Source organism: Sebastes umbrosus, chromosome 18, assembly GCF_015220745.1.
Source record: "Sebastes umbrosus isolate fSebUmb1 chromosome 18, fSebUmb1.pri, whole genome shotgun sequence".
Lineage (NCBI taxonomy): Eukaryota > Metazoa > Chordata > Actinopteri > Perciformes > Sebastidae > Sebastes > Sebastes umbrosus.
Window position 1 is genome coordinate 16,260,535 of NC_051286.1, and position 20,917 is coordinate 16,281,451.

At 41.1% G+C, this 20,917-nt stretch overlaps 2 protein-coding genes across 4 annotated transcripts; both read right to left on the reverse strand.

Moving 5' to 3' along the window:
* Positions 1-93: 93 nt before the first annotated feature.
* fam228a (family with sequence similarity 228 member A) lies at positions 94-4,669 on the reverse strand. 3 transcript variants are annotated; one of them, XM_037750853.1, is made up of 9 exons: positions 4,587-4,669; positions 4,152-4,228; positions 3,258-3,440; positions 3,102-3,179; positions 1,222-1,416; positions 963-1,043; positions 779-860; positions 357-525; positions 94-257 (listed from the first exon to the last, which is right to left on the reverse strand). In XM_037750853.1, exons 2-9 carry the CDS (start codon positions 4,224-4,226, stop codon positions 113-115), a joined length of 1,008 nt encoding a protein of 335 aa, XP_037606781.1. In that variant the 5' UTR covers positions 4,227-4,228; positions 4,587-4,669; the 3' UTR covers positions 94-112. The 3 variants fall into 3 exon arrangements, with proteins under 3 accessions (XP_037606781.1, XP_037606780.1, XP_037606782.1); XM_037750852.1 differs by having other exon boundaries at positions 94-272; XM_037750854.1 differs by lacking the exon at positions 3,102-3,179 and having other exon boundaries at positions 94-272.
* A 4,960-nt stretch (positions 4,670-9,629) lies between these two features.
* Positions 9,630-18,945, reverse strand: si:ch73-21k16.5 (dihydroxyacetone phosphate acyltransferase). Its single transcript, XM_037750373.1, has 16 exons — positions 18,789-18,945; positions 16,981-17,181; positions 16,707-16,883; positions 16,419-16,548; positions 15,321-15,448; positions 15,078-15,153; positions 14,293-14,444; positions 13,841-13,971; positions 13,458-13,699; positions 12,679-12,936; positions 12,497-12,573; positions 12,258-12,404; positions 11,324-11,423; positions 11,142-11,235; positions 10,956-11,017; positions 9,630-10,756 (listed from the first exon to the last, which is right to left on the reverse strand). The coding sequence occupies exons 1-16, from the start codon at positions 18,798-18,800 to the stop codon at positions 10,704-10,706; spliced, it is 2,040 nt and encodes a 679-aa protein (XP_037606301.1). The 5' UTR covers positions 18,801-18,945; the 3' UTR covers positions 9,630-10,703.
* Positions 18,946-20,917: the final 1,972 nt, after the last annotated feature.

Genomic DNA, 20,917 nt, shown 5'->3' on the forward strand with positions numbered 1-20,917 from the left:
TGGATGAATGTTTCACTACTCCTACTCAATAACCCTTTTAAGTATAGTACGTTGGGGAAATGTGAGATAGTTAGAAGGGAAAAAAGGTGAAGATTTATGCTTAATATGGATTTTATTCGGATGTCGGCGAGGACTGAAGCTGATCCGAATTTGCTGGTTGTGGCCGACGTCCACATCTGGAGAACCAGCAGCCGGTGTGATGGCACCATCCATCTGGTGTGGCAGTTGCCCTGATGTGGTACGGTACGGTGTCGAGTCTGGATGGGACACATCTGCAGGACGTTACTTCTCACATTATTTTAACTGAGTAAGCTTTGCTGCGATCTTTAAAAACTCATTATACTGTATATTTGTACCTGCTGGACCTTCCTTCAGTCTCGTCCTCCACTGGAGTTTTTCTGGAGGCAGTGCGTCGACGATTAGATGAGGCCTGTAGCAGAGTGTCGCTCAGAGACGTCGCAAACTCACTAAGAGGACGAGCACTCTGAGGTAGCTTCTCTACTTGTCTCCTCGTGTATTTACATCCTAAAACAGAAGGGGAATAAGTTAGTTAACATCAGCCACCATAAGCCACCGGTCATACCAGACCAAGTAAGGCTGTAGCAGTAAAAGTATTGCTTGTGAATACAGCTTTTCATTTGTAACAGGAAAATGGGTTAATTCTTCTTTCAAAAGTTATATAGTCTAAAAGAGAAAATGCCACTGCAGATATCTCAGCTCAAACTCAAAGCATTCATATAAGTCTTAAATTTCCTTTTGGTTAAAAAAAGGGAAATACCTGATTCACAAGAACGGTCTGTTCTCTTCAGTCTTTCATGTAACTGAAGGTACAATGGGTCCTTTAAGTCAGCTGTACTGAGCTAGAGATAAAAGCGTGAATATACTGTCATACTTCAATATGTCCAAAGCTATTTTTTGATATATATTAAGTGAAATATTTAAGTCACACACAAAAAAATCACCTTGAAGAAGTGTGGCTTTTTGATGTGGAGAAGTAACGGATCGTATTCCCTTGGATCATAGACATCTAGAGACACAAAGCCCTGAAGATGAAAGACATTACAGCAGTTAGATAAATGCACATCTCGTGTGAGTTTTGTCTGTTTGTGTAGAAACAAGCAAAGCACAAAAGAAGCATATTTGTGTGAAGTCTGATGCAGAATTAAAAAGCATCATAGTCCACAACAAGACACAAGCTGAATGGTGAGATTAGTATCTCACCTTGGTGTTGTAGTGATGGATGTAGTCACTGTATAAGCTAAGGCGCTTCTTGGCCGCCACGGGGCTGCAGCTGGACACATGTTCCTCCACTCTCCTCTGGAGGGGAAACCATACACTCTCAGTCCAGCGCTTGTGCAGCAGCTCCCTCCTCCTCAGCTCTGTTACATCCCGTCGGCTCAGAAAGCTCTCCAACCCCTCAACATGGACACGTTTCAACCAACATGGGAGGTACAGACACAAAGTTACTGATTCAAGGTGTTTTTTTCATAACACAATAAGTGAAAATTGTAAAAATGCTGCATTCTTTCACTACATAGACTGCAAAATTAAAGAAAATTTGAGAATGTTAACTCACAAAACAACAAAGATTCAGGGTCATGTCTAGAAGGTTACTCACAAGCTGGGAAACTCTTGGTTATGGTAAGGCATTAACACTTGTGCATCACCGAGGAACAGAAGCCTGAGGAGCACCAGTCATTATTCTCAACCAAGATCTAAACCTGCTCCAGTTTTTCCTCAACAAGTGCCAAGTAATAACGACATGTAAGGTTTTGTGGGCCCTCGTCACCCCACCCATAACAGGCTGTAGGCCTATACTGTTGAAAGACTCTTTCCAACTGTCAGTCGGATAAAAACTGGCATCAAGGCATCATATCAGACTGAACTCTTTGTTCCTGCTCTCCTTTCATTCAAAGAGACTATAATGATGTTGTTAGAGTCCCAAGGAAGAGATCACATGACCACACCTGAGGCAGGGAGGATGAAACAAACTCTCCTGTCTGGAAAGGAACCGTCTGACCCTCAGGTGCAATCACTTCCACTAAATCAGAGGCTATATATATGCTTCCTTCCTCCATTTGTTCCCTCATTTTGAACACAATGTGTGCATCCTAGCATAAACCACACAATCACAGACAGAAGCAAGATAGAAATGACTACTGCTGACTGCTCCCTCTCTGTTGCTCATATCATTAATAAGTCCAGTCCAGTACATTCTCATTCAACAGAAGTCATTTCAGTGTTCATCACCGAGCCCCGTCGTCTCCTGCTGTCATCATCAAAAGTAAGATCATTTACAATTTTGGACTAGTGGCCTGTTTCAATATTACTGTTTATTGGGTATAGCTTTTGCTCGGTGTACAGTTGGATTTTATGCTGATGTTGCTGCCAGCTTTGTGTGTGAACATGTGGCCGCCGTGCCACGCTATGTCATGCTGTTAATGTTTGTCTTGTTGGATCAGAATCTGCTTGAGTGGCCAGGTATGAGTAGGCCTACACACAGGCTACCAGGAATTTGACTCCGGTTATTTTGCTCTAAGAAATAGAAATGTGTATGGATGGATGTCAAGTTAACACGATAATAACACGTTAACACAAATTTGTTTTAACAGAACTAATATCTTTAACGAAATCGATCTTTCTGTGGTTGTAGGAGTGTCATACTGGCTTGTCGGGAAGGAGGATAATTAACGCTCCAAACCTGCGCTAAATTTTGGGAGGGAATACTGGCATGACAATTTTCGAAGGGGTTCCTTGACCTCTGACCTATATATTATTATAATAATAATAATAGCAACAGTTTGCTTGGTTGATTATGCAGCTACAGTATGCATGAATACACGTCAGGTGGCTGTAACATTACCTCTGATGATGATGATGATGATGATGTATAAGGCTTGTATGATTAAACTGTGGTGCATTCAGGCAAGTATAGTTGTAATGGCCTATTTTGGTTAACATATGTGTTTCACAACCTACAGTATAGTAGATGTTTGGTCTTGGATTGACTAGGCCCATTTGATTTTCTCTGTGCCCACCCACACCGTGCAGTGGCGTAGGCAGAAATCAAAGATTTTGCTCTCAGTTGTTTGGCGTCTTACCTTCACAAAACCATTTTCTGTAGCCAGTAACGGTTGGATTATGTCCTTCACCTGTTGATTTTCAGCCTCCATCTTTGCCTATATAGCAACACATGCAGTGAGAGCATTCACTGTTGTTGTTGTGCAGGTATTGAGTTTGGTTGAGTGTGTTATTACCTGCAGTCGTCTGAGGGAGGCATGAGAGAGACAGGCCTGTTTTGTGTCCGGCCGTGGACCAGAGGATGAGGCCTCATCTCCTTTCTCTACTCTTACACATTTACTGGTGCTCCTTGTCCTCGTCCTCGGCTGAGACGGGCTCTCTCTGCGGCCTGTGGCGTCCTTCACATATGCCATGCACTCCTGAAACACCAGCAGGGTCAATGGTCACTCACTAGTTTGCATTGTACACTTTCATTTTAAATCACACTGCAAATAACAGCAAATGTACTGCACCTATAAACTCTTAGAAATCCATGTTCACACAGACAGACCAGACTGAATCATGCAGGTGAACAGAAGGCAACAGAGGCCAGCACAACAGCCGCTGACAGATCATGTCACTACCTGGAAACCTGAGCTGTATCTCAAGGTTACGCAAACACATATGGTGGGACATGTATGTCAGTGCACTATGGGGGATTTTTAAATTTTTTTTTACATGATTTAGCTACTTAGGCAGTGCTGTTTGTTGTTTGTCTGACATAATACCATCTTTGGATTTGGATGTTTCGGCCGGTTTGTTCCTCTGCGTGTCATCTGATCCCTCACCAGGCATTTGTTTTTCCTATTGTCCAGAGTTAAGAGAGGATAACAGTGGCTACCGTATCCGTCTTTCACTAACCTGAAACCTTTCCATTCATCTTTCCAATAGACACTGAGATTCCAGCATTGTACGTCCAGACATGACAGTGTACAGACAGAGGAGAAAGAGGAGCAGCCAGGCGTTCAGACAGGCATAGTACCCCCCACTGTCTGTTCTGGCCGTGGTACACATGCTGCAGCCTATACCTGACATTTAAACACCAGTTATAAATAATTAGTTGGCAAATATATTTGTTGTTGTTTTTTTACCTCTGATTTGAACATGCTGACAGGTACAGGTGTGTGGAAGGTGATCACACCTGTGTTTCTCTTCTTGCTTCTCATCCCTAAATCATGAGAAACAAACCTGAATTCAGAGTAAGTACAACATCTTATGCCACTTTAAATTTCCTTTTGGTTAAAAAAAAAAAAGGAAAATACCAGACAGACTACCTCCTGCTTCACAAGAACAGGCTGTTCTCTTTTCCTTCAGTCTTTCATGTAACTGCAGTAATGGGTGAGCTTTAAGTCAGCTGTAGTGAGCTATAGGGCTACTTTAATAAATGCTGCATGCACACAGTTCAGTAGACTATATCACTCAAGCAGCTGCATGCAAATGAAGTTAAATATGATCTAAATGACATCCTGTCTTCTCATGTAGAGTTGACCAGCCCGTGTCAGCAGAGCAATGTTGTGGTTTCTTACCTGTGTTGACTTCACGGTCGGACCACCGCTCACCATCACATCAGATACACGTTGTATCAACAGGTTCTCCGTCGCCATGGCAGCGGGTACATGGAGCAGAGACGCACGCGGCGTTCACCTGCGAGACAAGACTCTATAAGCTCTATACAGTCTCAGGCTGGAGTCTGTTTATCTGTATTATAGCAGCAAAACTTTCTCATTTTATTATCAACCAAATTTAGCAGTAGGCTATATATGTCTGACAACTGATGGCTTATTATGAAATATGTAATATTTCTTAATGTCATTATTCAAAATTAATATTTATTAAATTATTAATATTAAGTAATATTGTAGGCTATACATGTATGTGTGTCTGTGAAATTCTAAACATAATTACTTTTAATTTTATGTTTCTCTCTATCTATATATTTACATATCTATCTATCTATCTATCTATTCATTATATATATATATATATATATATATATATATGTGTGTATAATGAATATAAATATATACATATATAATTTATTTTATTATAATTATGTATTATTCATCCTCTTGTAAAGATTACCATTATTTAATACCTTATAGTTCATTGATTTTATATTTTATATACATAATTTATTTATTATAATTATGTATTATTATCCATCCTCTTGTAACGATTACTATTATTATTTAATGCCTTATAGTTTATTGATGATGCATGGATATCTATCCATCTATTATTATGATTATGTATTATTATTCATTCTCTTGTAACGATTACTATTATTATTTAATGCCTTATAGTTTATTGATGATGCATAGATATCTATCCATCTATTATTATGATTATGTATTATTATTCATTCTCTTGTAACTATTACCATTATTATTTAATGCCTTATAGTTATTTTGATTTATTTTTCTATAAGTATTAATATATAAATATTAAATTTCTTAATTTTTCCGAAAGTGCAGAGAAACATGTCCTGAAATTTCCAATTAATCTATATTCACTATAGCCTATAACTTTTTTGCCTAACTTCTTACATTTTAGATTTATTTCTTCATTAAATTAGCAACAACTGCAAATATCTATTTTAGGCAAGGAGACAGCTCCCACCTTGTCTGGCACTCACGTGTGTCTAGACCAACTTGGTCGCAGAGTTTATCCAGCCTTAGTAGTAAACCCATGATGGTTATATTTGGACACACTGGGAACTATTAGGCATCCTCTAGAAATTAGAAACCATCAGTTCGGTAAAAAGCACGTGTTTTGTGAGAGATTGACATCCAATCAATTCTATTCAAAGAGATCAGAAGTGAACAAGAGAGAGGATCAAAAATGGCCCATGATATAGAACTATAAGCAGGAGGGAAATAATGCACTTTTTTATTACCCTTGTGTGAAATAAATCCTTGATTGCAACTGTTTGGTTCTGCACTGAAGCAAAAGAAGAGTCCATTTCTGTGAGGCACTACAAGGTGGCAGTAAATTCAAGAGTTGTAGTCTGTTGCTCCTAATGCGCCTGTCGACACCTCAGGTGCACTAAGAAGGTGTTACAGCGCTCCGACACCTGCGGAGAATGTGACTACTTAATGTTTCAGGTATTAGCTGCGTAAAGAGACAGGGCTTGGTTTTTTTTTTTTGACTGCTTTCTTTCTCGTTTTTTCGTTGCCGAGTCCGGGACAGTGGAGAGACCACATGGATTGGTGGACTTCGTTGGCAGCGATTATTGCCCTGCTCTGGATTTGCTGCTTTATAGACGGTAAGAGTGAATATTTAGATAGTGGAGATTTGGAAGATTTGCAGGAACTGGAAATGTGGCACTGTAAGACAGGAAAACAGCTATCATATATTTCACAGCATAAGAAATAAGACTATTTATCTCTCTGCGTAAAATGTTTAGTAGGGTTCACACTGCATATATTTCTTTCTGGGTAAAAACATTAATGTACTTACCTTGCACTTTTGCTAAGAATTGATTATCAGACAGTTGCCCAAAAGCAAAGGATGGTGTACTGGGACATCATAGATCAGGAAATCAGGACATTATTTTCATTGTACGCACCTTTTTACGCACGTTTCCCAAATTGAGCCCACTGACTAGAATAAACGCTGCTGCAAGTGTAGCAGTGCATGTCATGGACTTATGCTGTGTAGAGAAGGCCTGTCTTAAGGTGTTTCTCTTAAAACAAGTTGCTGTGATGACATTTTTAAAAGATCTCCTTCTTTGGCATTTTCAAAACAATTATTATGCTTATTTTATTTATTTAACCTTTATTTAACTAGGAGATTAAGAATCTCTTTTGCCAAAGAGAGACCTGGCCAAGACAGCAGCATTTAAACATACATTAAAGTTTCAGACGCCACACAACATAAAACAAATGCAAAATAAATACGTAGCCTAATATCATACAAAACACATTAAAATCAAGCCACGTTAAAGTGAAAATATTCAGAAACACAGACAGCTCCAGACAGATTGACTGTGCTTCTAAGTCTTTCAATAATGTTTTAAATTCATCAAAAGTAATCAGATTTCCCAGTTTCAACTTAGCTTGCAGTGTATTCCAGGAAAAGGGAGCAGGAATAGCTAAAGGCCATCTTACCTAGTTCTGTGCAGACCTTAGGTACAGATAATAAGTACAGGTCAATAGCCAACATAATTCTCAAAAAACTGCAATAAAAGGAAACATAATTTTAAGGCTCTATTGCAGACTTAAAGGTCCCATATTATAAACAAAATTGAGATTTTCATGTTTTTTTTTATTATAAAGCAGGCTTAAGTCCTATATAAATACTGTGAAAGTATCGAAACACTCAATCCACAGGGAAATACACAAAGCCCGTATTCAGAAACTCTGCATTTGAAACAAGCTGCCCATATGTGATGTCACAAATGTACAATATTTAGACCATTACACGGTTTTAAAAGTAACAAATTCTAAACGTGTCCCAGTTTATTCCTGGTTGCAGTGTATGTGAATGACATCAGCTGACAGGAAGTACACATGGACCCAAGCTGTTGCCCAGCAACGCGATTCTGTTGCAATTCCGTCAAAATGTGCTAAAACGGAGCGTTTCAGACAGAGGGTAAATACAGGCATTTTCAGGCTGATGGTAAGAGGAAAATAAAGTTTTTTTTTTAACATTAACGCATGTAAACATGTTCTAGTAGAATCCCAAAATACAAACATGATCCTGAAAATGAGCATAATATGGGACCTTTAAGGCCTGCTACGCCAATATGATAAGATAAGATAGAATTTTATTAATCCCGAAGGATATTCTTGTGCCAGAGATTGCTCAAAAATACAACAAAATTACAACAAGTTAAAGTGTAAGGTGCCTAGCAATGCAATTCTGTTGCAATTCGGTCAAAATGTGGTAAAACGGAGCGTTTCACACAGAGGGTAAATACAGGCATATTCACGCAGACAGTATGAGGAAAATGTTTTTTTTAGCATTACAGCATGTAAACATGTTCTAGTAGAAACACAAATTACAAGTATGAACCTGAAAATGAGCACAATATGGGACCTTTAAAGGATTTGTGATATTTGTCACAAAGCCACCCCTGCTTTCGTGTGCTCAGGTGATACCCGCTCGCCCACATGGCTCCATGATGGACACTTTTAATCCAGTGGCAGACGCTGTTTGTAAATGGTTGCTGACATTAGCCGCCGGGCTGTTTAGATTAGACTCAGGCTGTGACCCCGTTACCCTCTCTTATCTCCAGGCAACGCCGTGCTTGAGCTGCGGCTGCTCTTCCACGCGCTGACCAAAGCCGCATGCCACCTGTACCTGGCCCTGCTCCCGCTGCGCAGGGCCGCAACCCACTTCGCCGACTGCACCAGATACCTGGTCAACCATGCCCAGCAGACCCCCGAGCGCCAAGGCGGCTACCTCCACCAGGGCCAGCCCCTGGCCAAAAAAGGCACACTGCACTTCCTGGAGGGCATGTGCGTGGTGTGCGAGACGGTGCCCAACCTGATGGGCGCGGCCCTGAGCGTGGCCGCCGCCTTCTCGCACATGATGCAGGGTGGGTTCTACGTGCTGGCGGCCACGCTGCGCACCATCCAGGTCAACCTGTTCTCCCAAATGAACGGCGAGAAGGATCGATGGGACAAGGAGCGCCACCGAGCCAAAGAGGGCGAGAAAAAGCTAAATTCTAAGGTGCTGGAATACATCTCGGTGTTTTGTCAAGACCCTGTGAGCGCTTTACGCATCAAAGTTGACGTTCCACCTGTGTATAGATAAGTTTTATTCCATGTAAAAAACAATATACCGGTGAAATTGGCACATTAAGAGGCCTTCTTCTAACTGCCAACTGGTGCAGGTGTTGATTTGGTTTGCAGATGACAGAAGGTTGAACTTTGACCTCTGGTTTTATAGTACAAACAGAATATATTTAAAGGGACTATTTGTAACTTTCAGAAATACTTGTTAACAGCGACACCTGTGGCCGTTAAGTCAACGAAAGTCAGCGTCGGGCTCGCGCTTGCTCGCTCTACATAGACATGAACGAGCATCGCTCAAAACAGTGAGGCGACACATGTCAGCTAAAACCACAATATCACTCTATATTTCACCAGCTTGGCAGTAATGTTAGCTGACCAGACGAAGGTCTCTCCATGAATCAATGCTGATCCTAGTGTTGGCTTTTCCTGCCTCTCGACTGCGCCCGCAGGGAGACACCGGCACCCGGTTGGAGACGATAACGTTTCTCGCTGCGGAGCCCCGTCACTTCACAAGACATGGGAAACCTCTGTTGGTCTGGAGGAGCTGCAGCAGTTATTTCTGCACAAACGTCCACTGTACATTCACTAGATATTCTCAAAGCTAAACTAACTGTTCTGCAGTGTGTAGTGAGCGCTCATGCACGTCTAGAGGTGGAGCGAGACAGCGAGAACGCGCGCGGTGTGTGAGTGAAGACAAGCAGGCATAGGAGGAGAGACTTCGGCCACACGCGAGCGCGCATGGGATCCCGACCCGGTAGATTTATACGTGTAAAAAGTTACAAGCAGTCCCTTTTTAAGTGTGAAAATGAAGAATCATGGTGCATTTTGTTACCTTTGTTTTACATTTATTAAGATGTAAAGAAGTTAAAATAAATGTCTCAAACAAATCTTTGATGGGTTATGGTATTTGACATTGTTATTGGTACATTAATTTACATACAATCAAGTGTCATAATTCAGTGATTATTATCTAATTGCACTTTCTATGCCAGCAATTATTTTAAAGTGCTCTATTGTTCATTCTCCTCAATTAGACATATGCCAGCTTTGTCAATCAACATGTATAGGACAGAAACATACTAACACAATGCAACTGATTAAAATACAGTTATAGTTCAGATGTACAGGCGTCGCCAGTGCATCAGTCATACCTTTCTTGATCGACTAATTCTGATTACAGCCATCAAACAAAATCAGCAATACTGTCGCCCTTTTGTCACCTTCAGGTCTTCGTAGCTTTATCTTAGCCCTCTCAGATCTGTACGGGATGACAACAAGGACACGGCGAGGGGGAGGTAGCAAAGTGTGGAACGCTGCCACGGTTAAGTCGGTCCACTGCTGGCATCCAGGATATTAAGTGTTTTGTCTGAGTGCACATAGTGCAGAGTTAAAGCTAGGGTTGGTAATGTTCTTTGAAAACATTTTTTTTTGTTTTATTTGTTAATATTTGGCAAAAACGGCAATCAATAAAACAAATGTGCTGACAAAAAAAAATCTGATATCTGTGGCTGTCGCAGGACTGTAATAAGCCCATCCTATCATTTTGTGATAGAGTTCGTTCTTTACGTTCATTATATGTTTACGTTCATTTTGAATTTTGGGGGAGTGGCTCTGGAGGGAGGCCTGACGCCTTCTTTACACAGTTTTGTTTTCTGACGGACGGACTCTCAGTGTTGCAAACTTGGCGACTTTCTCGCTAGATTTAGCGACTTTTGGAGCTACAGTGCTCCTAGCTACTTTCATTGCTTGCTAGTTTCTCAACATTACCAACTCTAGCTTTAAAGTGCAGCAGTTCTGCCGACAGCTGCATAAAGGCACGGGTGGAAGAAGAGGTGGAGACGGTCAAGTAGGGGTTAACAGGACTGTGAGCTGATACTGACGATGGATCTGTTCCAATGGAGGCTAAAGTTTTGCGTCAGGTGTAGACTGGAGCATCTGGGGAGGGATTTTCCCGGCTACAGTGAGAGAGGAACAGAAAAGAAATCCCTCAAGCTGCTGTCGGTCGGTTGGGTAAACACAAGCAAGGGCAAAAAAACAAATCTTAAACACATGGCGAGGACATTTAAGTCAATGTCTTTTAAAGGCAGCAAGGAAAAACAAGATCAAAATGTTCATCTTTATCATAAAATCAGTTGTATTTGAAGTGTGACTCACAAAGTACGTCGTCGATTCTTCTGACAACTGCTTTGTTCACCCTGTATTCATTCTGCTCAGACCTGTGATGAGAAAACAGACTTAACGGGTATAACTTTGGCATCAGAAACACAGACAGCTTCTCAACCACCACAGAAGATGAGCTTAAAACCAAACAGATTTGCAGGGGCTAATCTCGTTACTCACGCCCTCAACTTGGTGACAGTCTCGAGTCTCCGCAGGGCCGACAGAACGTTCTTTTGCATGTCGGACGAAAGAGCTTCATAGGTGTGAAGCTCACCTGAAACACACAGACATAATGATGGGGAACCATTTAGTTTAACAGCTGGAGATTGTTTCTAGAGGTCAGAGGTCACTTTCTGTTTCACCTGAGAGGATGAGCTTTGTAGCCAGATTTCGCACAGCAGGTAGGAACTGTTTCTCGGCGAACACGTGAACTCCGTCTTCACAGAGGTACCTGAACATCACCTGGATATAAAAACACACCTGATCAAACAGAAGGACATAAACTGCCTATTTTTACTATATAAAATCAAATATTGTAATTGTAGTCAGAGCCTAAATTAGTAACTTTTAATGCACTGTCTACTACAGTAAAGATTGACAAGGTTGTGTGTAAACCTGGTATATATAATCAGCGAGTGCGAGACTTTCACTTCCAGCATCATCGCATGTTTTTCATTAGAGGGAGTGTCTCTAATCACATTCAAAACATCACTATACAGATGGGTATATTTACGATATATTAATTTAATGTCTTTTATTCAATATTTAGAATTTTTATACTTTAATTATTGGGTTATAACAGATCAATTATATTTATATATATTGATTATATTTAAACAGAGCACTCAACAACTACTTATAAACCAGACTCTAGTTAAAATAACTGTCTCATAACTTTGTCTCTATTTTCTATATAATTAGTACACTTAAATATTTATTTCCAGGTAACTTTTTGGAAAATTATTGGGAAATTACAGCCCTATAAAATACATAAATAATTTATTTTCCAACATGAAGGTCTGTTTCAATGCCTGCTCTGCAATACCAGGAATAACTGTTTTATTCTCAATTATGTATTTGTGTTTGTTCATTCATTTTTGTTGACTTAAAGTACTCAAAATTAAAATACAAAATATTTAAATGAGCATAAAAATATGTGAAAACTGTTCCAACTGTATGATGTAAGCAACAGATACAGAGGTCATGACCTTAGTGCCCCTCAGTGGTAGCTTCGGCCCCGTCTGCAACATGTGAATAGTGAGTTATCTCGATCAGAGGAGGCAAAAGTCAAAGGACCTGATAAGAGTCTATGAAGGGTTGTAGAAGTGCCCGCAGGAAGGATAACACCTCCAGCCCGTCTGACGTGTCTGATGCTGTCACTTCCTGTTCACTGATGTGGACGGCTCCACATTTCTTCAGGAGGAAGCATGCCTCCTCAAAGTCCTGATAAATGGAGAGGCAGATACACACAATATCAAGAACAAACCAACAAAATGCTTGATTCTTTTAGACTCAAAACTTTCCTGATCCTGAACATGCCCATGCCCATGGACGAAGATGAATTCGTTGGAGAAGACGTCCCGTAGGAAGCAAAAGAAGGCGAAGAGCTCGTCTGTGAACAGAACGGTGGATCACGATGAAGCAAATATATATATATATATAAGAAAATGTCACGGCGCGTTTGTTGAGATATATATATATCTTGCTTAACCCTCACCTCTCTGTGCTGTCTTTGTGATGTGCATGGCTGTCGCAAGCAGGGCGGGACGCACGAACACATGCATAGACTGATTCCTATAGGAAGCCATCATCAGCACCGCCGCCGCCGTCCTGACCACATCCTCCTCTGGGCCGATTGGATGTTTCCTCTCGCGCTCTTCCTCCCGAACCAGGAAGACACGCCCCGATTTACGGTGCACTACGGTGCGATGAAGATCCACGCTGGATGACATCACATCCTGGTCGGTAACTTGTCCTGGAGAAAACGATTAACATTATTCAAGGGGTAGTTTGGACTTAAAGAGGGTTGTGTAATACACTTGTATGTGTGTGTTTATGTGCCTGCATGTGTGTATTTGAACACACACAAGACCTGTAAAGTGACACAGTTCAGCCGGGTCCTCTTAGGATAAGTTACTTAAAGTACATTAATCCACTGAAGATCTCCTAAGTGAATCTGAACGCTTGTGCCAACTCCCATTCATCTAATCTGTCTGATCTACCTCAGACCGGGTTGACCGTGCCTTTTAGTATCCTGAGGTGAGACGCTGACAGATCACACTTACTTACTTTTCTGCATTAACTTTGTCTGGTTCACTCGTAGTGCTATGTGCACAATGCCACCTACTGGTCATTCAAGGGATGTAAGAATAAAGCTCCTCAAAAGGCCCACTGAAAGAAGAGCACTTATCTCGATCACCAAAATTGAATTAAAACATATACAACATTTCCAACTTTCAGCAAATGTATAAAAATCCGTCTATCTCCTCCACCCACCGGGCCAGTGCAGGCGAGCCCCAAAGTCACGCGCCAGCTTCCTGAGCCAGAGGGTTTTTTCTGTAAGCTGATGCCACGGCAGGCCCTCCTCTGTTAGGACTGTGGTCGGAGCCTGCAGCAACAGGCACGCCATCAGAGACCAAGGGCTGATCAGAGAGCCCTCCTCTTGGATTCGTACCACCAGATGAGCCAGCCAACTCACAAAGGCCTGAGCCTCTGCGCTGGGCTTTTGAGGAAGATCTCTGTGAATAGATGTAAAGGGAGAGAAAGGGGAGGGAAGGGGCATGAAGAAAGGGCCTTTGGTAATGTTTCTAGAAATTTGGAAGGTTTATATTGACTTAAAGAGGAGTTTAGACTGTACAAAAAAATGACCTATTTCCTACCTAGGTACGAGGTTGTACTGGCCGCGGTTTATCTTGCCCTGACACAAATGCCGGACTGACATGGGACGGCCAAAGTTCACATGCATGCTGCCGTAATCTTCCCCGAGCACTTTGCTAGCCTTCAGCAGACCCTGTAGAGAAAGAGCCATGTAGGCTGGGAGTGAATCACGAGCATGAAAGTAATCAGCTTTATTCATACATGAACACTTCTGACCTGCACTAATGAGTCAGTGAGGTTAGAGACAAAATCATGTTGTTTGCAAATACAATATATGCATTTTTTTACCTGTACTTTTACATACTGTAAAAAACACAATTAGTGTTTGTGTGATGTGGCACCTGAACCTGGTTAACATTCACTATAAACAGTTTACATGGCAGTGAATGCTGATGATGCGAATGAGTTGATTTTTGAACTGTTAGTTGAAGCGAGTCATGTGACCAGGACGTACCGTGGTGCTTTCTTTGGGTTTGGGGATACCCAGTAACTCGTGGGCAAGCAGCGACTCCTCCAGCACTCGGTCGTAGCTGATGCTGATGGGGACCAACATGATGTCGTACACCTCGCCTTTAAAGTAGGGCTCCAGCACCATGTGCATCATACCTGCAGACACATGCAGATACTGTCAATGAATGCAACTGTTTCCCTTGCTGGTCACTACCACAATAATTCACTGCATGTTTACTATCGGTTAGGCAAACTCATTAAAATATGCAATAATTAAGATCAGTGTATATGATGGAATAGTGGCATTAGAATGTGCCAGAGGAACCAAATGTGGGCTTTTACGCCCCCTAGCCTCCATATCCTTGTGGAAAGGGCTGATTATTGTACACGCCTGTCTGTACTCATTGGGAGATGGCTTTGGATAAAAACAGTGCACATCATAGCTTACAGTCCTAAAGAACACTCATTAACACTAGTCCTTGGTGACCAACATTTAAATTATGGGAACTTATGGACAACTGGATGGGAAAAACAGACTTTTGAACTACTTAAATACACTGTACCACACAGCTGCAGTGGCAGACCGTATCTACTCCAGCACATAATGACGTAAAATAACAGACCAAGGAATATGAAACAAAATAACTCTAATTGTTGAGACAGACCAGAGAAATGGATGGAGAAAAGACTATCTGTAAGGTCTATTATCAAGCAACACTATGCCACAATGCCTCCTTTCTGACACTTTCTCACCCTGGCACACACACAAAGTGCTGACATGGCACTTACCTAACTTGGGCATCAGGGACTTCAGTGTGCGACTCCGCAGGCCTTCAACATAAAACTCCATAGGAGCATATCCTTTCTACAGAAGACACATTAAACAGTTGTAAAACACTTTTTACAGAGGGTCAAATACAGCAGCTGATATATGGCCAAATATGGATCGAGGAATACTTGAACGAGCTGAAGCCATTTCCAAAAGAGTGTATGACAGCTTGAGTTAGGTTGACGCAGCAGATTATGTCTTACCTTGACAATGGTTCTGACATATTCTGACAGCACTGCCCAGTACAGTTTGTCCGAGCCAATGGCACGTCGGATAAAGAAAGCTCCCGTGCGACGCAGTATCTCTCCGATCATCTTCATCCCTGCAAGAGCTTTACAGTGGAAGAGAGAGAGAGAGAGAGAGAAGTGAGCGTCATGAAAATGTTTACATCATTTAGGAATGTTTGACGCTATCACACTACATGTCCATTAATTGTACAATGCAGTGACACCGAATGTAAACAAAGCAGGTCTAAAACCAGTACAAAAAACTACTCTCTACAGTATGTATGTATAAATTATTATGGCCTTAATGTCTGCCACCTGTCCTGTAAAAATGCATTTATCAGCTATTTTTGATTCCTATTACATTTGGTTTCCCCTTGTTTAGATGAGATACAGGCCAAGCTTATATTTATTTATTTTTTTCTCTATAATTACACTTGAAGCTGTTTTTTTTGCCCTAAAGTTCTTAATAAAATGAGAAAATATTCAGTACTTTTCATTTTTCAAGTATTTAATTCACACAGGATTATCCAAAAATAAGCTTTACCATGTGGGTATATATTTCACATAGACTGTTTATTTATTGAATTACCAGAAAACATGCTATATCCTGATATGTATTGTTATCGAGATATGATATTACCTTAATATATCGTCCAGCCTAGGAAATTTTGAAAAAACAATGTATAGACTGCTACAAAAATGATCCCTCTCAATCGTCACTTATGCCCCACTCGAAGTGTGTGGTGGTGTCTGCATCTGCAGAGATTCTGCCCTCTCCCTGGATTTTCTCTTTTCTTATTATTTTGCTTTACCCTGGACATTTCTGGGCTTCAGCAAGAATATATTATTTCTCTGATTCACTGCTTTGTTCTCACTAACGCCGCTCCCTCTCTTCATTCACTCTATAGCTCGCTCGCTGAGCCGAGGAGGAGGGGGCCAACTTCGAATGCTGGGTGTTTACAAACAGCAACCGACAACTGTTACATATTATACCTTTTTAAAAGTAGAGGTGTTGTAATGTAACTCCATATTATCTATAATATTCTGTTGTTTTAAATTCAAATAGATACTTGCGAATTCCTGCAGCAATAACCGGCATTGGGATGTCGTAGGTGAACATGATGTAGGAGATAACCAAGAAGTCCACATAGCTCCTGTGATTGGGCATCAGGATCACAGGATTCTCCTGAATAGCTTGTTGGAGCTGCAAGAGACAGAAAACAGAGAAATACAGTATCAGTAGCGGCCTCTTGGAATGCAGTGGTATAGGAAGCAACACTTGTTACAGTCTTTGAAAGTGATGTATATTTTGCAATGTGCTGTTATTCTTAACACAATATTGATTAGTAATTTGGTCCTGACCGCGTTGAGTCCTTCCATGTTGATGTAGATGCTGGTGAAGAGTCTCTTTATCACCTTGGTGAGTATGTAGGCCATCAGCCTAATGGGACCCAGTTGCAGGTTTTGAGACATTTCCTCCAAAATCCCACAAGCCTCCTCTCTTACCTCCTCCAGCGATGACCCCGTCTCCGTGGCGATCTGAAGGGGGAATGCAGGGAAAGGACTGACTCCATATTTGATGAAGCAATAGTGTAAAACTTCTTTGTTACGTCTTTTCAAAATCACACCATCCCACCTCCTTGGCAATGTAGCGTAGATACTGGGACTCCAGCACGGCTTTGTTGAGGTCGGCCGTGGAGCAAGATGGGACTCCGTTGTAAGGGCTGGGGCTGAATGTCCTGAGGGCATAGCCAAGATCGCTGCTGCGCCTCCTCTCCTCCAATATATCCACAAATTCATCCTCATTTCCCAGACCTGCTCTGCCTGAATCCCTATACTGGAGGTGGAAGTCATGCTTATGTTAAAAGGCATTCAATTTAAATGTCCTATATTATAAAAAGTGAGATTTCCTGTCTTCTTTTATTATAAAGCAGGTACTGTAAAAGTGCTACATCAATACTGTGAAAGTGTCAAAACGTTCAATCCATGGGGAAATACACACAGCTCGTATTCAGAAACTGTGCCTTAAAACAGGCTGTCAGAATTTCTGTAACTTTGTGATGTCACAAATATACAATATATAGACGATTTCATAGTTTTAAACACTGTAAATGTGTTCCAGTTCATTTACGGTTGCAGTGTATGCGAATGACATCAGTATCAGCGGACAGGAAGTAAACATGGAGCCAAGCTGTTGCCTAGCAACGCAATTTGAAAACTGTGAAATGATCTATACATTGTAGATTTGTGACATCACAAAAGGACAGAAATCCTGACGGCTTGTTTGAAAGGCACAGTTTCTGAATACGGACTGTCTGTATTTCTCCATGGATTTAGCGTTACTATCACAGTATTTATATAGCACTTAAACCTGCTTTATAATATAAAAGACATGAAAATCGTACTTTTTACAGTATGGGACCTTTAAGTTTGATGTATGACATCTTTTAATAGACTAGAAACACAGAAACATGGCTGATCTGCCGTAGGGTGTCCTGGGTGTGACTCAGGTATGTGAGGGGAAAGAAAGAGAAAGAGAAAATGAAACCAGCTGCCGAGGGAACAAATAGCAACCCAGTGGCACATAACACCAAATGTTTCTATGTTAATATAACAGATGTGGATAGGGCATGGAAAGAGACAACTCAAAAAATAGTTTTCCAGCATTTATTAGTTCCTGCAGAAGACAATTATACCCACTAATTGCCTTCTGCTGAGAGCTTATTTGCTGGAAAACAATCTTTTGAGTCGTCTCCTTCCATGCCCTCTAGTCACATCTGTTATATTAACGATAACAAATATTCCACAATAAAAATGCATAACGACTCATTTTTAAAGGTTGTAAAAAAAAAAGTGGGCAAATTTTGTGATGTCACAAATATACAATATATAGAAAATTTCATAGTCCCCCTCCACTCAAAAATAACCTTAACTGTGCAGAATTATGTATGTTTGAAACTAGAAGGCTGTTTTCACATTCATCATACATCATATTAAAAAAAAAAAAAAAAGATTATTTCTATGTTTTAAAACATGTGCACTGAAGGAGACCTTTAAACCCCCCAGGAGTCCATGAAGCTCTTTATCTAGTTACCACAGACTCCTTATCTGCAGTTTTGTACTATGACCCACTAATGTTGATTTGGTACCAGCGACCTATTAATCAACATAAGGTACTACAATATGTTTCCAAGTAAGCCAAAGGTTCAGCAGCTTACTGCCTCAGCTGTTGGACAACTCTTTGCACTATTTACAGCTACATTACATGCCTCAGCTTGCAGACTTACAACAAACAAACAGCACAGAGATGTATTTTGCTCTTGCATACTTAATAATGTGAACTTTTATAACTCGTAGCCTATAGCCTATACTATAGTGTGCACACAGGTGAACAAGGCGGTCTGAAAGTATTGTTGTGCATGATCAAGTCACGGCAAGTCTTACCGTGTTCGTCATTGTTCACAGGAACAAACACAAGCCCTCGCAGGTGGCTGTCCTCATCGTTTTCCGTACTTGAAAGCTGCCTTCCTTCCATCCACCCTGCTTAGAGAGCAGCAGCACCCCTCCACCGGGCCAAGCCAATGGTGTCGCCCGGTTTTGGGAACTCCTCCTCCTCCTCCTCCTGTTGTAATGTTGCAACCCTTTGCCCTTGAGTAACCCCACACCGTCGTGCACGATGGGTGTGCATGGCAAAGGGAAACAGCTGAGTTTGTTGCTTGCAGAAGAAGGACAGATAATGTGAACATTTCTGAGGCTCAGATAAAGAGTGTATAGTGCACACTTTGGTCATCAGAGGGAACAATATCTGATTGTGTGCTAGTGATTCATGGAAGCTGTAAAGATGAGACCTGCTCAGGTAAACCTCCATCCCCTCTATCTAGCAACAACAGCCTGATGCATCACACTGGATGGAGCTTTTACACTTAAAGGTCCCATATTATGCTCATTTTCAGGTTCATAATTGTATTTTGTGTTTATACTAGAACATGTTTACATGATTTAATGTTCAAAAAAATCTTTATTTTCCTCATACTGTCGGCCTGAATATGCCCGTATTTACCCTCTGTCTGAAACGCTCCGTTTTAGCGCATTTTGACAGAATTGCGACGAAATTGCAACAGAATTGCGTTGCTAGGCAACAGCTTGGGTCCATGTTTTACTTCCTTTCAGCTGATGACATTCACGTACACTGCAACCAGGAATAAACTGGGACACGTTTAGAATGTTTACGTTTAAATCTGTGTAAAGGGTCTAAATATTGTATATTTGTGACATCACAAATGGACAGAAATCCTGACGGCTTGTTTCAAATGCAGAGTTTCTGAATACGGGCTGTGTGTATTTCCCTGTGGATTGAGCGTTTTGATACTTTCACAGTATTTATATAGGACTTAAGCCTGCTTTATAATAAAAAACATGAAAATCTCACTTTTTTACAATATGGGACCTTTAAGAACAGCTATTAAAAAGACCTATAAACTTTGTACTTCTTGGTTAAAAGTGTCATGGTGTTCATCTGCTATTCGGGTAGTGGTGTAATATGACTAAGTACATTTACTTAAGTATTATAGTTCAGTACAAATTTGAGGTACTTGTACTTTACTTGAGTATTTCCATTTTATGCAGTCGTATACATCTCCATTTCATCTCAGAAGCAGGTGTTGTACTTTCTACTCCACTGCATTCTGACAGCTTTAGTTACTTTTCAGATTCAAATTTTTCATACCCTTCCTGTCCAGTATAGAGAAAACCATGTATCTTCCAAATTTGGTGTTTCCGAGCCAGTGACAGCCGTGGCCGGTGGCATTATGTTTTCGTGGTGTTCACCGAGCCCTGCGATGGACTGGGCCCTGCGATGGACTGGCGACCTGTCCAGGGTGTACCCTGCCTTCGCCCAATGTCGGCTGGGATCGGCTCCAGCCCCCCCGCGACCCCTAACGGGATAAGCGGTTGCAGATGGATGGATGGATGGATGGTGTTCACCGTCTGTCCGTTCGTACCACTGTACATCCGTCCGGTCCATTCTCGTGAACTTGATCTCTCAGGAACGCCTGGTGGGAATTTCTTCAAGGATGACCTGACTAGATTTTGGTGGTCAAAGGTCAAGGTCATTGTGACCACACGTCCGTCCCATTCTCGTGATATCTCAGGAACGCCTTGCGTGAATTTCTTCAAATTTGGCACAAACGTCCACTTGGACTCAAGGATGAACTGATTAGAATTTGGTGGTCAAAGGTCACTGTGACCTCACAAAACACATTTTTTTGGCCATAACTCAATAATTCATATGCTAATTCTGACAATTTTGCACAAATATCTAACAGGATAAAATGGTGAAGTGATGACATTTTGGACAGATGTGGATGTAAACTGCAACTTGACTGGTAATTCTAGTTTAGTTATATATTTTTTTCCTAATAGACTGAAGGATCAAGTGTTCCTTTTTGGGTTGAAAAAATGATCCTACTTCTTAAGCTAAATAAATTATATTAAAGCTTGTTTAAGCTGGAAAATGCATCATCACAAAGCTGAAAGCAGGGCTGTTATGAAAAGTTGACTTTATAGAGATATGT

What these genes read in the sequence shown, in the direction of transcription:
- fam228a (XM_037750852.1), bottom strand. Translation starts at nt 4,226, where the DNA reads ATGAGAAGCAAGAAGAGAAACACAGGTGTGATCACCTTCCACACACCT. An exon ending in CAGAAAATGGTTTTGTGAAG is followed by an intron (nt 1,417 to 3,101) that starts GTAAGACGCCAA and finishes GTCCATGTTGAG; the next exon opens with GGGTTGGAGAGCTTTCTGAG. An exon ending in AAAAGCCACACTTCTTCAAG is followed by an intron (nt 861 to 962) that starts GTGATTTTTTTG and finishes TTTTATCTCTAG; the next exon opens with CTCAGTACAGCTGACTTAAA.
- si:ch73-21k16.5 (XM_037750373.1), bottom strand. An exon ending in ACATGGAAGGACTCAACGCG is followed by an intron (nt 16,549 to 16,706) that starts GTCAGGACCAAA and finishes TGTCTCTTGCAG; the next exon opens with CTCCAACAAGCTATTCAGGA. An exon ending in AACCCAAAGAAAGCACCACG is followed by an intron (nt 13,972 to 14,292) that starts GTACGTCCTGGT and finishes CTTTCTCTACAG; the next exon opens with GGTCTGCTGAAGGCTAGCAA.